The sequence below is a fragment of the Henckelia pumila genome, chromosome 2, assembly GCF_033568475.1.
Source record: "Henckelia pumila isolate YLH828 chromosome 2, ASM3356847v2, whole genome shotgun sequence".
NCBI classification, from domain to species: Eukaryota; Viridiplantae; Streptophyta; class Magnoliopsida; order Lamiales; family Gesneriaceae; genus Henckelia; species Henckelia pumila.
This window is the reverse complement of record NC_133121.1, coordinates 494226-509487: the sequence shown is the minus strand read 5'-3', so window position 1 is coordinate 509487 and position 15262 is coordinate 494226. Positions and strand designations below refer to the sequence as shown.

Below are 15262 nucleotides of genomic sequence, written 5' to 3'. Positions count from 1 at the left end.
ATCTGACATACCGGCTCGGATATATATATATATATATATATATATATATATATATTTTTAAAAAAAATCTTTTGTAATCATTTGACATATATATTAATTTTAATATTATAAAAATCACAAGCTCTTTTCTTTTCCGTCATTGTTTTGAAAATTTTGCTAGATAAAATATAAGAATATGCTATATTAATTTAATATTAAATGAATTAATCGTGTTGCTAAATTAAATTTGATGGTTTTTTTAATTTCACAAATTATTTATTGTACGGTTAATGACACCAACCATATCTCAGTAACCATTTCATACGCATTCACATGATTATCCACTATCTATCAGTATCAGTATCAATCGGTGCGGGTACAAGATTGAATCCTGTGAAAAGTTGTCATTTCACGGCCCTTCCCCGCTTCTCCAGGTACCTACAATTTTTCTGCACTTGCCACCAGTTTTTCGCTTTCTTGACTCGTTTTTTGTTTTGGAAAAGCCCACAGCTTTTTCAATGGTGGTCTCCGCTGTTTGCAAAAACCCATCTGCTTCGGTTATGCACCGCCAACGCCAGCAACAGTGTTAGTGCCACTCGCTTATTGTTGATTTAATTTATAGGCTGTTACATTCTATCCATGTTACACATTTGTTGTTAAAACCCGATTTGTTTTAGTTGATGGATGGAATACATGAACCGGGCAAGTTTGATTTATTTAATCAACAGCTGATACATCACCATGCTCATCGACCAATATGTTTAATTGATTTTCTTCTTTGTTGCTAGAACATTACTAAAAGCTAACAGGAGGTTGATATATTTGCTTCCTCTGGTGCATTTTTCTGTTAAGTATTAGTATATGCCCCTCTAATACCTACTATCCGTGCAACCTAGATCCATAACTCACCAGATTTTGACAAGACTGCGGAGGAAGAAGGTATTTGTAGTATGTGAAATTGCTCGATGACTTTGATGATACATGATGCATATTTCCCTCTTAATTTAATTCTCCTCTTGTTAGGTTCGACTGGGAAGGACGAAGATCATGGAGCAACCTCAGCCAATCAGTACTTCCCACCTTTTGGCTTCTATTGAAGAATATTATTTTCATGGCTTGCGTCCTAATTTCCACATCTCACTATTTTTCTAAAGTGAACTATGGATCAGTGTGTATCTTTTCCATTTGCTGATGTTTTGCGCTAAGTATGGTGGTTTCTGCGTATAGATTATTAGTTATTACTGTATCTTGGATTGTATACAGTGCATGCATTCTGCCATTGTTATGCCTCTAGGCAATTACTCAAGATTGTCTCTTGTGTATAAAAGTGTTTGCTCATGTGTTGCTAAAAGAGATGAACTGTCCCTTTGCTACAGATGTTATTTCACTTTCTTGTTTGTTGAACTTTTCAGGATATTGACGAGATTGAAGAGATATGGTATTTCCGGGGTCTTGTCCTATGGCCTGCTAAATACTGCTTATTATCTTCCTACTTTTCTCGTGGTCTGGTGAGTAGTTTGTTTTTCTAAAGTAGTTAGAATAGTTGAATTTTTTTCTTGAACAAAAAATAGAAAAAATGGATTTGTGGTTAGGTCAAAATTTTCACGCTGACCTTGTAGATAGTGTAAGCATTTTGATGAGATGATATGTCTTAGGCAACCTTCTCCTTTCTTCATTTTAGCATACGTTTTTACAAGTTTCCGGCAGTTGAAGGACTGTGATCTTGATGCATTGTAATTACGAATAACAGTTTGCTCGCAAGAAAAGGATCAAGGAGAAGATAACAGAAGAAATAAAAATGGTCATTAAATTGAATGCCTATAAAATAACCTATCTAATTTCTCTCCGTTGGGCGCAGCTCAAATTGATATACTTATCACTTCCGTTCTATGTTATATTTCTATCTGACCTTTTTCTAGATTTGGTTTCAACCCTAGAATCTCAATACTTCACGCACTAGAGTTTCCTTTAAAAAATTTAAATTTAGCTTTTACACCCTGACCCAATGTTATTTCGAAACATATACGCACTAATATTTTTATTGCTTTAGACATCAAATCTGTCACAAACTCTATATTTTTAACTACATCAAATACATGTGTGAATTATTTTTGGTTGATGAGTTGGCAGTATGTTAAAGTATCCTGATGCCACATATATAATTTCATCATTTATAATTGGTAAGGGGTTAATTTCTTAAACCACGTAAATTATGAAAATAAACCACCAAGAGTACAGCAGAACTCTGACCTTTTCCAAGGTGATCAGAAGAACAGCAACGACGAAAAGGTAGAATCCTGAAGCAGCAGTGCATATGTAGATTAGAAAGCAGATTTCTTAAGTGCCTTTGTACGTAGCGGATGAGAGGTGAAGCACGGTGTGGCAGATTGGTCTGCTGACAAACTTTCGAGAAGAAATAAGATTATAAAGCAATCAGAGAAACTATACTGGACAAATGGTCAACAAATTTTGGTCAACACTATTATTGAAAGCAGATAAGGCCTTTAATTCCATCCAACAAAGAGGTGACCGCAATTCCCTGCATGGATCTTTTGAAGCCTATACCTTGCTAAGATAATTGGATATAGCATTTTAAGGTTGCACCATCATTCATGGTGTTAGGCGAGAAAGTTAGGCCCATGAAATAGAGTTTATGCTCTTTGGTCACAGCTAACATTATTCAATTGCATGACCCCCTTCTGTCACAAACAAGTTGTTTGCTGGTACATAAGAATAAGGCTAGCTAAAAGACATATATGCAAAACTACCTAGTTCATAAGGACTTGGTCTCTTACATTTAATAGTGGTCCTTCCTTTTTTCTTTATGCTTTCTGCATTTCCTGGCTACGTACTGCAAGGTTGCTTATAATTATGTCCACGAAAATCACTTGCTTCATAGGTTCTATGTCTCTCCAGCACCTGGACGAATGGGTTATCTGGCAGCTGTTAAAAGGTAAAATTTCCTTTTAATTGCTTCTTGGCTGTTCAAATAAAATAAAAGGTTTGGTTCTTTGCAGGTTTCTCAAAGTAATGGCCATGGTGTGGGCAGGGAGCCAAGTAACTAAACTCGTGAGAGCTGGAGGGTGAGCTGCTTTCATGATGTTGCATTTCTTCATCTCTCATGTCCTCTTCAACACATGAATATTTATGGAATAGAGTTAAACTTTGCGAAATCTGTGTTAGCTCAGGAACCTTTGTCTCCATCAATGCAATTGACTCAACACAAGAAAACAAGCTCATCATGTCATTCCTGCAATTTGTTGAGATGATTTATTGGTGTTTAAAGTGTAGCTAAGAATGTTAAACAATGAATTGTACCCTTTCAATGGGGCAGTGGTGCTTATTTGATCTGATGAAAGTTTTAGAATCACGGAATAAGAAGATAACCGTTCGATTCATTTCAAGTTTTAGGTTATTTAGATATCTTTGTTGATGATGAAAGCATGCAGAACGGCAAAAGAAACATTTATATGGCCGGGCTGATGTTTTTATGTCCCTCTCATTTGTTGACATTTATCTCTATGGTTAATTGGAAGGATGTATAGTTTTTCAACGTAATCTCTCTGAGTATAGATATTTAAAATTGCGATGAAGTGAAACATTTCGGGTTATGTGGCTATATTCCTCTATTTTTTCATATGGACCTGGAATATCAGAAATGTATTTTAATCTGCAGAAATGTATTTGGTCATCCCATCACATGGTCCTTGCAATTGAGATTAATATCGAGTACTTGGCCTTACTCTGCTGTTTCCTCAGCAGTTTCCCTGTAATGTGATTCACTTTTTGTGATTTAAACTCACCAACAAAATTTTGGCTTCCAAATCTCTTTGCACTGAAAAAATAGCATGTGTTGAATCTTTTTTTTTTTCGCTGGAAAAGACACATCTATGCTCTCTAACTGGCAGGGCTCTTGCACTTGCTCCGATTGTGGATAGAGGATTATCATGGTTCACTGTCAAGTTTAAGTTCGAGTCCCAAGAGAAGGTAAGCAAATAATTCGCTTACTATATAAGCTTTTGAATTTTGTAGTACCTGATAGGCTGACAGTGCCCTTTCTGCAGGCATTTATGGTCATTACTGGATTTTGTTTCGGGTTGGCCTTCTTGATGTTTCTTATAGTGACCATACTCTGGGCATAATGTTTTTCTCTCCTATCCATTAGTTTGTTATGGCATCATTTCCAGCAAATTGACAGTGAGTGGCTGCTCTGTTGTGCATTCTGGAAATCGCTTTACATCGTGGACTGCATGAGATATACATGGTTGGGATTCAAAGCAAGGCATCAATTTGGCTTATAGTATGTGATCGGCTTCTTTTAACGTGTAATTGACATATTGTTCTATTTATTCCATGAAATTGTGAGATTTGTCAAACATCACAGTTTTGCGTTTCCCAGAAAAATGCAAATCTGACCATGTTCTATTGAACTGAAATTCCTAAATATTCATTAAAAAAATCTCATTTATTTATTATGGTTATACATGGAAGCTTGGTTCTTATTCAAAAAATATTTGCCAATTATAGAGTGGGCTTCTAAGTGGAGAAAATTGAAAAGAGCTAAATGTCCTAAGGATCCATCCCGAGCCTATGCTTCATGCTACCTGTATCGATATACTATATTGTAAACAATGAATTTTAGATTGATTAATTTTGGTGCCTTTGGTGTAAGTTTAACACATGTTATTGATTTTCAAATATTTTTTAAATTTAAATTTATAAAAAAGTATTTATTAATCTTTATTACTTATATCATTAAACTTTTAGATATCATTTCCACTACTGAAAAATACACAAAAATCAAAGATAATTATTTTATTAGCGGGCATTGGGATACTAGTATATACATAACTAGTATAATAACTTTGGCATGAATAAATACCAATTTTTTGTTGTATCTTGACCTTTTGATGTGCTAGAATTTAGTTTTTTCGAAACCAATGAGTACACCAAATGCATACGTTCAAGTTTTGGATATATAATTTGATTAATTGTTGGCCACAAGCTATGATGATTGAGATTAAAAGCATATACAAAACAATGATATTCTGATTCAAGAAATTGTAAACAAAAGGTGTTCAACAATGAGTACAAGAGGGCCTAGGCCCTAGGAGATAATTTAAGCTCATGTTTGTTGGTCAGATTCCACAGGCTGCAAAATTTCTGGAGCAGGTGTTTCGGTTATAGACGCTTCGGTAGCAGCAGGTACAGATGGTTTGATAGGACCTTGAAGCTCAAACTTAGTGATATAATAGCTAAGGGACGGGCCCGAGTAATCGGCGGTCTGCGTGGCAGTATGATTATTGCCGACTAGGAGAAGTATGGAGGAAGCTGCAGCAACAAAGACTAGAGCAATGGCAGCAACAGCAGTCACCGTGTTCCCGGATCCATCTGCAGAAGAACCTGCGGCTCCGGAGCTGATAGCACTTTCTGCCACATAAACTGCAGGCTGAGCATATAATATGAGAAACAATTAAAATTATTTTTTTTGTAGCACCAAAACATTAATGGATAATTACAGAGAGCAATCCATGTAACAAACCTCGACAGAATATATATTGGTCTGGCCTGCGGTGTCTTTCTCTATATACCCAGTCCAACCTCGTTTACGGGGTGGAAACGTACCCACCACTTTGGTTTTGTCACCAGCCACCCATTCTAGGCTCACTTTTCCAACCTAATATCAAACAATATGCATACAAATTGGTATCTTCTCAACAGAAAGTACATTTGAATTGAATTCTACCCCAAACAAAATAAATAAACTATTTAAAGAAGCTTAAATAAAATAAATAAAAGACCTCTTTGTCGGGGGCACACTCTTCGGCATTGCAATCTTGATCATCATCATCAGAAGAAGCCCTGATCTTGAAAGCATGCCGCCTCTTCTTGGGCTGCTCCAGCTTTTGGAGGTAATTCTTGAACAGCAATCTGCTGCTGCTAGCTGATAAGCCACACGCCATTAATCAATTGAGGATTTGCTCTCTCTCATACTGATATAACATGTGTGGTTGGCCTCAACGCATCCAACTATGTTTCTTTCTTTCTGATAACCATTACCAACCATATTTTTCCTTCTTTTTTAAAAAAAAAAATATTTTTTCCTTTTTTTTTACTATATTTTAATGACATTCTTCCAGTGAAATCTAAAACAAAAAAGAGAGAAAATTTGAAAGCCAATCCAAAACCATGCAAACATTCAAATTTTTGTATCGTTTTAATTTAAAAGTTATTTATTTACATATGAATTTTTGTATCATCTTAATTTAAAAGTTAATTATTTATATGCGCGCATAAAAATCAGGACAAATTTATGTGAGATTATAATTACGCAAATAAAAATGCCATATCAATACGTGATAAATTTTATTTTCTATGCTTAAATTATTATTTATAATGACTCCGATTTAAACAAGTCCCAAAGAGCTGAAATCAAAACACATTTTCAAAAAATCAAAATCAAAATCAAAACACAATATATTTTTTTGCTGATTGTCTAAATCAAACTGAATCTAAAAAAAATTCTTACAAAACTTTTTCTAGCTTAGGCTACGTTAAGATTCAATGAACTCATATAATTTTAATGAATAAATCTTACGCAAACGAGAAAAATTAATTTCACGAACAGAGTATTCGAGTGTGATTTATTAACAGTGGGTAATGATTTAATCTGCAAATGGTTTCAACCAAAAGACTTTCTCTATAACTTATCAGCAAACGACTCAATTTGAGTTGAAACTGCCCCGCCCATCCTTTAAACTCTGCATCAGAATCATAAAGTGTAAAGAAAAAGTTTGATGATTAGTCCATTGAATGCAAAATAAATGTAATGATAAGACAATACTGTGTTTCACCACTAGTAATACATACCAATCGCTTAAAATATCTGGTTTGTACAGTTGTTTTGGCCTTCTCTTCTGAATCTGGTTTGGCACGATCCAGAGCCTAAGGAACGAAGATTCTTGTCACACTTGTGCAAACTTAGATTTCGAAGTACAAGTCAAGTGGGGAAAAAAAGCATAAAATGCCAAAGCTTATGATATATGATTGCTTTCCTCAATGTTGGGAAATGCGACCTTAACAGCCTCATTCATCAAGCAAGCAACTATCCTTCCCATGGCTTTTACAAGAGCCCATATTTTCAACACAAAAACAATGCTATAAACAACACATTCAAGATGCATACAAGGAACTCAATTTCAGTTTTACAAGATCCATAAGTTTGAGGAGCCAAATACCAGAAGAATGACCCAGAATCATCATTCAATACAAGTAAAATGACTCTCGAATATGATGTTCTTATAAACTAAATCAATTGTTTCTGATTTCTTCAATAACCTAGATATGGTCAGTAAGTAAGGTGAATCGAGGTCATCATTATTGCAAACAAAGGTCTATAAATAAGGTACTAACAAAAACCAAGAAAAGTACACCACCCTCAAACGTACTAATTTAAATATAATAATTTTCTAAAAGAAGACAGGAGATAAAGAATTGATGTAGCAATGAAGATTGAAGAATAACTTCTATGAGTAAAGAAGATAGGAGATAAATAATTAATGTAGTGATGAAGATTGATGACTCACTTCTATGAGTGACTCCACGCGACGTCTCATCCGGGTATGCATGAAACCTTCTGAGCACTGTTTAAAGAAGAAATTTGTGACCACATGGAAGAAGTACAGATATGTCAATTTAAAAAAGAGTTCAATCACGTAAGTTGCACGGAAACGTAATTTACAGAGTTTACCACAAGTTGCGTGAAAAGTTAAAAAGTCATAATTGTTTCCGTAAACCAGGATATTCTAATTCCATTGTCTTTCTTGTATAAACCAATAAGAAATCACTGAAAATGCTTCAGGTAAAAGCGCCTATAACAATTCTTGTTATAGAAATTTATTCAAATTTCACTAAGCCTAGTTGATGGTTTGATGCAGCTTGATTTCCATACCTTGTCCTGAAGTTTCACAACTGTACCTGCTCTAGGAGCCCCAAATTGGCAAAAAATTTAGTCCTCACCATAGACTGAGCACAACATGCTGACAAGACTCTTAAGTTCAAAAACTCAAATCAATTGTCATGTTTAAATGACACAACAACATACAAGTCTTTATCCCACTAAGTGAGGTCGGACGCATGGATCTTCCTACGTCATTGTGCTCTCTCTCCTATTATATCCTCATCTATATTTGGATAATGTATATCATGCTTACTCGTTATTATCCAAGTTGTGTTTAAATGAAGCAACAATAATAAAGAAATGGCATCTAATGAAATAATGCTCATAAATAAGGGAAATATTTATTTGTGCATAGCAATCACAGCAACTGACAGCAGTAATGAATATGTGAAGAAACGTCATCAATTTTTCTTCCACTTTTTATTTTATTCACAGAAGGATTCTGAGCTTAAAATAGGAATTAAAGTACTACATTAAATGGTACTTGAACATGTATTTTCTTGTGTTTGTCTTGCACAGGCTAAAACTATTAATACATCAGCTTCTGCGCTATTCTTCTGGAGGACTAGTTTTAGACTTTCCTCCACAGCACACATTATTTCCTAATAGGTCAAATACGACTCATATTCAACTCAGTGACCAGTGGGCCGATCCCTAGCTGCACCTTAAAAAGACCAGAAGATTGGTACTTAAGCTTAAATATTTACACTCAATTTATCCTCTCCATATTCTCTCCTCTACATTAAATTTTACTAATTTAACTAATTTTTAACCTTCACAAATCTCTTATTTGTTTTTACAAAGATTGGTATTTTAAAATATTCTCTCTCTACCAACATCATGTTTGACGATATGGAGAGAAACGAACGGATGCACCGCTAAAGGAGGGCTGAAAGAGAATCAATGCTAAAGACACCAAACGCTAAGTTCAAAATTGGGGCACGGAAATCCAAAGATCTTAAAAAAAACCCTGTTTAGCCCAATGTTAGCTGGATGGCATCATATATCAAAAGATTTTTACCATAATATGTTGCATGTGTCTATGCACTGTAACAACTCTATGCCAAGTATAAAGAAGATGTCTTATCTCTAACAGTATAGGTTTCTTATTTTCACTGATATCTGTTTCTTACATCAAAAAAGAAAATAACACAACACTAAAGCTTTTGAATGCACAGATTCCTACCTTGACATGATAACTCACATAAGCATGAAATGTCAGTAAACTCCAAACAGTTCTGTCCATCTTTCTTCCTTCCACATGCCGTGGGAAAATGACTGTTACCCATAAGGAAATGAGAAATAGTAAACAGAAAAAAAAAATAGATAAACGTATCAGCTCAAAATTTAAGGCATTACCAAAACTAACAAATCCAGCATTAGCTGATAATGCTTCTCTGCAAGCTCCTTGCAATTCTTGAGGAGGTGAAGGAGACCACAAACAAGGAGGCGCATTACTAAGTCCAGGAGTTCGCCTCGCTTCCACAAATTCCTGAACAATAACAAGTAAAGATTATTTAAGTAGACAAAAACAAGCCATGACTCTATTCCTTCTTTTGTTTAGCGGGATAAAGGCGGGAACAAACATAAGTGAAACAAAAAGGTTTTAAGAGGACAAAGTACCCTTCAAAGAAATAATAGCACTTGTTCAATTGTTTGGTATCAGAGAGGCCATCTCCGACCCATAATTCTATTTTAGCATTGCACTAACTTCAAAATAGCACACATCTAGTAAAATGTTACATTGATTTTATGCTTAATCCATTCATACAATTAATCCATTAAAATATTTTTTCTTTTGAATAACTAATTAAGTTTATTTAAATCATTATATTTTATTCTATTAATTTATATAATTAAATGTATTACTTAATTTTATGTGATAATAAACTTTACTATCTTGCTTTTTTCTTTTCTTTTTTTATAAGAATAAACTTTACTGTCAATATAGTAAGTAATAGCAGACTATATAATTCCATATTAAGGTAATATGTTAACTAATAATTTAATTTATGTAATTTAATCATTTAAATAAAAAAATTATATAATAATAATACATTTCATTATTCGTCGAATAAGTATCATTCAAAATTAAAATTTACAAAATAATCTAATGACATTATAGAAAATTAAACTTACATTTTTATCATATCATAATAACTGTTATAATAATCAAAAGAAAAACAAAAAATAGAAATGAATTAAAACGCCAATGCTTTTTAGCAATGGCATTCGTCCAAACTAGCACAGAAGATAGCTTTGGGTTGGAGCACAAATACAGGCACTATCTTAGCACTAGGCACTAAGATAGCGTCCGGTTGGAGAAGCTCTCAAACATATAGTACCTAAAAATGTACAGAAAAAATTCTCACTAAAAAAAATAGATGATTCAAATTTTAGTGATGACAGCAAGAAAATAAGGTAAACTTTCTTAGAACAAACTTTTTTTGAGAATCTGACCAGAACAGCAAGACTCTACAAAAAACAAGTGACCTGCCATGCAGGTGGCCTCTCTAATTTTAAGGCGCAACACTTCCAATTATAAATCTTGTGAGGAAGCAATAAAAAGACACATAATTATTTTTAGTAATCTGGCACATGCCTCTCCAATTTTAAATGTACAAGATTCTGCATGCTAAAAATGTAAAGGCCACAAACAATAAGTAAAAGTGTCCAACAGAACATTCAGGTTCTTCCATTTTACTTTCCTTACTTAGTTCAGAAGGAGATTGAGAAGTGCAAGATGGGCAAAAAGGAAAAGAAAATGCAAAAGCAAACAGATCAGAACATTAAATAGCATTTCCCCCTAAATAAAACCGAAGTACCTGTAGGAAAGAAGTAGCAAGAACAGTATCTACAGAATCCCTGAAATGCATGGGGAATATCAGAGTCACCTTTTCTGCCTGCAACCACAAGCCACATTCAGGTCCACCATGAATTGGGCACCATAACCTTTAATATAAAATTAGGTTTATCGATCTAGTTTCACAGGATGTACGAGTGCTGCAAGCAAGTCCAAGAAGGTTTCATATTCATCAACAAGTGATGGTGATGGCTGGGGCAGCAAGCAAGTTGCATGTAGATATTACCACGAAAATAGAAGTGGAAGTGGAAACATACAGACTCCACAGTAATGAGCTTAAACTAATATGTTAATATGACGTTTTCACCAGCAGAATAAAAATGGTTAACACAAATTACCTGAGGAAAAACAAAAAACGCCTCATTTGGCCGATGTACAAGAGAAACAAGTTGATTTAAATCAGATCTAGCTGTCCTCGAGAACAATTGTTTCAGAATTGCTCTCAGTGGGGCACCCAATACCACTTCCCGGATAGAAGAAATCTTTACTAGGAGAGCCTGTTTATGTTCTGCAAAATCAACCTTAGACAATAAATAAGCCAGAATTCAAAATGGAAGGTACAGAATTCATGCATGCTCATATTGAACATACATTAATGAGTTTCTGAAGGAGAATGAAATCGGTTAACATGAACTAAGAAAAATCTGGTATAGTTAGTGAAGTACAAGAGTAAGGACCCCCACTTTATATTCCAAAATTAACATACCTTATGGACGGGGGAATGAAATTCATTTGGAAAAGTAAAGATCAATTTCAAATTATATCATATATATAATCATGTAGCATCTACAAAAGAGGAAACATCATGAGTTACTCTAGATGACAGATGAGATGATCAAGCAAATTTTTTTTGTTCCTTTGGGGGTAACTTAATATTTTTATTTACTTATAGAGTACAAGAGGTAACACACTGGTTTCATATTCTTTGATTAGTAATAGCACTGCATTTAAAATACTGAAGATTCTAAAACAACTTTAGTAAAAGAAACAATTAGTCATTTGCAGGCAGAATAGAAACATAGAATTAAACCATAAATTATTGATTCTTTCCTCCGTAAAAGTAGGAATACAAGAGAAAGGGAAACCACTCAATCTTGATTCCATATTAGCAGAGGGTATTGATTGTCTAAAACAAAAGGATTTGTACTTTCGGATATAATCAACCAGTATGGCAGGGTGTCACACATTTCTGACATCCTGGTCATGACCAATCCATAGGTCATGGCTTGAACCGTCTTAGTGAAAAGGATAACATTTGATATCATCATTACAGACCCAGGTATCCCTGCTTGTCTTGCAAGCTTTTTCAGGGACTAAACAACTAGCCTAACATTCTCAAGACAAGTTGAAAAGTAAGTTATAACCAAGGTTCATTTAAGCTTACCTCCCACAACCATTTTCAGGCAGGTGTTAGCATTCAGTAATTAGTGCAGGAAATGGAGCATTTTTGCCTTTAATTCTCAAAAAGGATAAACTATATCCTTGTCAGAAATGGCATATGCCATTAGTTGTTAGCTGTCAAAATTGAGAAACTACTTGTACACGTGGAAACAAGCACCTTCAGTCACACTCATTTCAACACTTCTAAAGTATCAGATTGATAACCACTTAAAAATTTCACGATTCCTTGATAAGTTATAGTCTGATGTGTAACAACCCTTATAACTAGAATTGTAGCAAAATCCTTTTTTAAGTACATGAAGGGATTTTATCAATGCTCTTCAGCTTGATGCATCAAAATATTCTTACAACTTATGCAGTTCGATTTCAGGAGATTCGAAGCAAACTTTGGTGTTTTGATTGAATGGTCCCTGATTTCTGGCCATCCAATTAACTCAACGGTGGAGCAGTAATTTTCCCAGGATCTAAACCCCTCTCTGAATCATATTAGATGCCAGAATAGCTAGTTTCTGTTTTTCTCTTCTTAACATTTCTATTTCTGTAGATTGTAAAAGTTTGCAGCAAAATTGCAATCGATGACTGCATGGAGGAGGATGCTTCAACGCAGAATTGAGAAACATGCACAAATGCAGGCAATAAAGGAAAGGATAGAGCAACTCAGAATTTAAGAACAATGAAACCAACATCTCCAAGAACGTTGGAAAGCTGAGACGACCTTATAAATGATAACTGATAATACCTTCATCTGGGGGGAGTTTTGACAAGCTAAGTTTTACAGTGAGATTAAAACCATCTCTGGGAGGATCGAGAATTTGTAAAACCACACCATATGTGGCTTTGATAGCTTCTATGGCACCTGGAGGAAGCCCATTCACAAATGTCGTTTCTGGAGGTGGTGTTGGTATCGATACCGATAGAAACAGGAGATTTGGGTTCTTCAGGTTTGCCTGCAAAGAAGTTAGAATTAGAGATGGAGGTTCAGAGTCCTTGCACATGCTGAACTTGAAGAAGGCAATTGTTTAAGTAGAAGCATAAAAAAATTTATGGTCAATAACATTCTGTATGATGACAACAATCAATGGAGAATCCAGTAAGACATGCATCACCTGAATATGGTACCGGACATCATCAAATTCAACCCATTGGCAATCCAATTCAACTCCCTTCTCAAGACTGAAAGGGAATCAGTAAAATAATTTTGAATTGTGCATCATGGTCGAGAAAAGAAATCACTAAAACACGTTAAGAATGCACGGATGTGTTTCATTTGTATTGGTATAAAACAATGATGTGTGATTTTTCTCTCGATCTCATATGAACCCCCTAACCACCAGGCAAACCAAAGAAATATTCCACGCAACACAAGTCAGAACACCAGGGAGTGAAAGGAACAATTGGATACCACAAAAGCACGAAATTAACAAAAAAAAAAAAAAAAACAGTAGAAGAACAAGTTCCCAAACTACAGCTGAATCTACCTCATCGATACGGTTGTTAATTGTGTGAAGTGTTCAGAAATGCATTAGCTAATTCACTGTAAACAATTAATTGTTGAACTGTAACTCGGGAGAAGAAGAAGAAGAATCGGCGATTGTGCTCTTACTTTTGAAGACGGGTTGACAAAATCTGGAGGAGATATCTGCTGGTAGACTGCAAGAGTATCATGGATTTTTTTGGATCCCGAAATTATAGATAGGAATCTTACTGCTTGAGCTCCAAACCAAGTGTCCGAGCTTGCGGTGCATCACTCGCCCCCATATATGCCATTGCTAGAGAAAATACAAGGATTCTACACAAGAACCGTCGTGAAAAAGAACCTGGAAAAGCCCAAGCCCAACTATGTACAATGGCCCAATATAAATATATTGCATTTTAATGATTCCAGTTGGACTGGGACATATGTACGTAAGAACAATATTATTTCAACACACAACGGTACCGTTTGGTACACCTGAAGAAGGATGTGTAATATGAATGATAAAAAGATGATATATAGGGATAAATAAGATGGTAAGATAAAATATGTAGTGTTTGATATGATTTTAACAAGATGGATTAAATTTGTATATTGTAATATAATGTCCAAATTACCCTTACCATATATACTTAATTACAATTGCTTTTTAATAATATCTTTTTTTTAGAGAACTTTTTAATAATATCTAAACCAAGTTAATGTTCAAATTTTTTCGTAACTTAAATTGTCATTTTTTTAAGCTAAATTGTTATTTTAAATATCTAGACGCACGTAAATTATATTGATCGGTTGGTTTAATGGAATAAAAAATGATAAAATAATTTTTTTTAAAAAAAAAATAAAATAACGAAGAAAATAAGTATGCATTCAAAAATTATGTGTCCACTCGATAAAAAAATAATAATGATATGTTTTATTTCTTAAAAATTAATCAGAATTAATTACGTTTTGAGCTATTATTTAAATTATAAGTTTTGGTCCAAATACAATTTCTAATATTAATATTTAAATAAATCTAGGATATTTTCGATATCACCCCTTATCAAGTGTTTTTGCTAAGTGTTTTTCTTAAATATATCATAGAAGATTAATCGAGAGAGTGACATGGACAAATAATTTATTTATTTTTAATTTTTCAGATATTTATTATATATTTTTAAAAAATTAAAAATTCCTCACCAATCTAGATATATAACAACACCAATCTAGATATATAACAAAGAGCAAGAGTTGATACTAGTTTCACTAGCACTCTTTGTAACTCATTTGTATAAGCAACACTCCTAGCAATATATCTCACCAAGATTCAAATATAAACTGCATCAAAAATAGCATAAAAGAGACATAAAGACCATAGCAAATCATCTATATATTCTTGCACACAGTATATCCTTCAAAAATTCACACATGAAGTGCAAACATCACAATCATACAAAGGTTTCAACACAATATAGTGGAACTACAGTATCATAACCCATAAAGTTTATCAAATAGTACCTCAATTGAAATATGATGTGCAGTAGATGTCAACCAGATTTCAAAAGCCTCATTACTAGCATAAGTCTTGCTTAATGGGGAAGAC

The 15262-nt window shown here is 34.1% G+C and overlaps 3 protein-coding genes across 6 annotated transcripts; 1 reads left to right on the top strand and 2 right to left on the bottom strand.

The window, feature by feature from the left end:
- Positions 1-283: 283 nt before the first annotated feature.
- Positions 284-4438, top strand: LOC140880460 (uncharacterized). 4 transcript variants are annotated; one of them, XM_073284920.1, is made up of 9 exons: positions 284-413; positions 483-564; positions 876-918; positions 1003-1048; positions 1392-1487; positions 2879-2932; positions 2997-3062; positions 3888-3966; positions 4044-4438. In XM_073284920.1, exons 1-9 carry the CDS (start codon positions 313-315, stop codon positions 4119-4121), a joined length of 645 nt encoding a protein of 214 aa, XP_073141021.1. In that variant the 5' UTR covers positions 284-312; the 3' UTR covers positions 4122-4438. The 4 variants fall into 4 exon arrangements, with proteins under 4 accessions (XP_073141021.1, XP_073141022.1, XP_073141023.1 ...); XM_073284921.1 differs by having other exon boundaries at positions 4030-4438; XM_073284922.1 differs by lacking the exon at positions 4044-4438 and adding an exon at positions 3656-3748 and having other exon boundaries at positions 3862-3903.
- Positions 4439-5010: 572 nt separating this feature from the next.
- On the bottom strand, positions 5011-6029 carry LOC140880832 (protein MAINTENANCE OF PSII UNDER HIGH LIGHT 1). The gene is made up of 3 exons (XM_073285645.1): positions 5781-6029; positions 5522-5656; positions 5011-5428 (listed from the first exon to the last, which is right to left on the bottom strand). Exons 1-3 carry the CDS (start codon positions 5940-5942, stop codon positions 5105-5107), a joined length of 621 nt encoding a protein of 206 aa, XP_073141746.1. The 5' UTR covers positions 5943-6029; the 3' UTR covers positions 5011-5104.
- Positions 6030-6160: 131 nt separating this feature from the next.
- On the bottom strand, positions 6161-13977 carry LOC140880831 (actin-related protein 2/3 complex subunit 2A). The gene is made up of 10 exons (XM_073285644.1): positions 13807-13977; positions 13310-13376; positions 12943-13150; positions 11141-11310; positions 10765-10842; positions 9299-9431; positions 9126-9217; positions 7566-7622; positions 6850-6924; positions 6161-6740 (listed from the first exon to the last, which is right to left on the bottom strand). Exons 1-10 carry the CDS (start codon positions 13866-13868, stop codon positions 6702-6704), a joined length of 981 nt encoding a protein of 326 aa, XP_073141745.1. The 5' UTR covers positions 13869-13977; the 3' UTR covers positions 6161-6701.
- Between the last annotated feature and the right edge of the window lie 1285 nt (positions 13978-15262).

Bases quoted from the DNA above. Each gene is read 5' to 3' on its own strand.
- LOC140880460 (XM_073284920.1), top strand. From the start codon at position 313: ATGATTATCCACTATCTATCAGTATCAGTATCAATCGGTGCGGGTACA. The intron at 414-482 runs GTACCTACAATT...GTTTTGGAAAAG, and splicing joins GCCCTTCCCCGCTTCTCCAG to CCCACAGCTTTTTCAATGGT. The intron at 1,049-1,391 runs GTACTTCCCACC...TGAACTTTTCAG, and splicing joins GGAGCAACCTCAGCCAATCA to GATATTGACGAGATTGAAGA.
- LOC140880831 (XM_073285644.1), bottom strand. From the start codon at position 13,868: ATGATACTCTTGCAGTCTACCAGCAGATATCTCCTCCAGATTTTGTCA. The intron at 7,623-9,125 runs GTAGGAATCTGT...TTCTTTAAACAG, and splicing joins ATGTGAGTTATCATGTCAAG to TGCTCAGAAGGTTTCATGCA. The intron at 6,741-6,849 runs GTATGTATTACT...ATTCTGATGCAG, and splicing joins CCAGATATTTTAAGCGATTG to AGTTTAAAGGATGGGCGGGG.
- LOC140880832 (XM_073285645.1), bottom strand. From the start codon at position 5,942: ATGGCGTGTGGCTTATCAGCTAGCAGCAGCAGATTGCTGTTCAAGAAT. The intron at 5,657-5,780 runs GTCTTTTATTTA...GTTTGATATTAG, and splicing joins AGTGTGCCCCCGACAAAGAG to GTTGGAAAAGTGAGCCTAGA. The intron at 5,429-5,521 runs GTTTGTTACATG...TTATATGCTCAG, and splicing joins CCAATATATATTCTGTCGAG to CCTGCAGTTTATGTGGCAGA.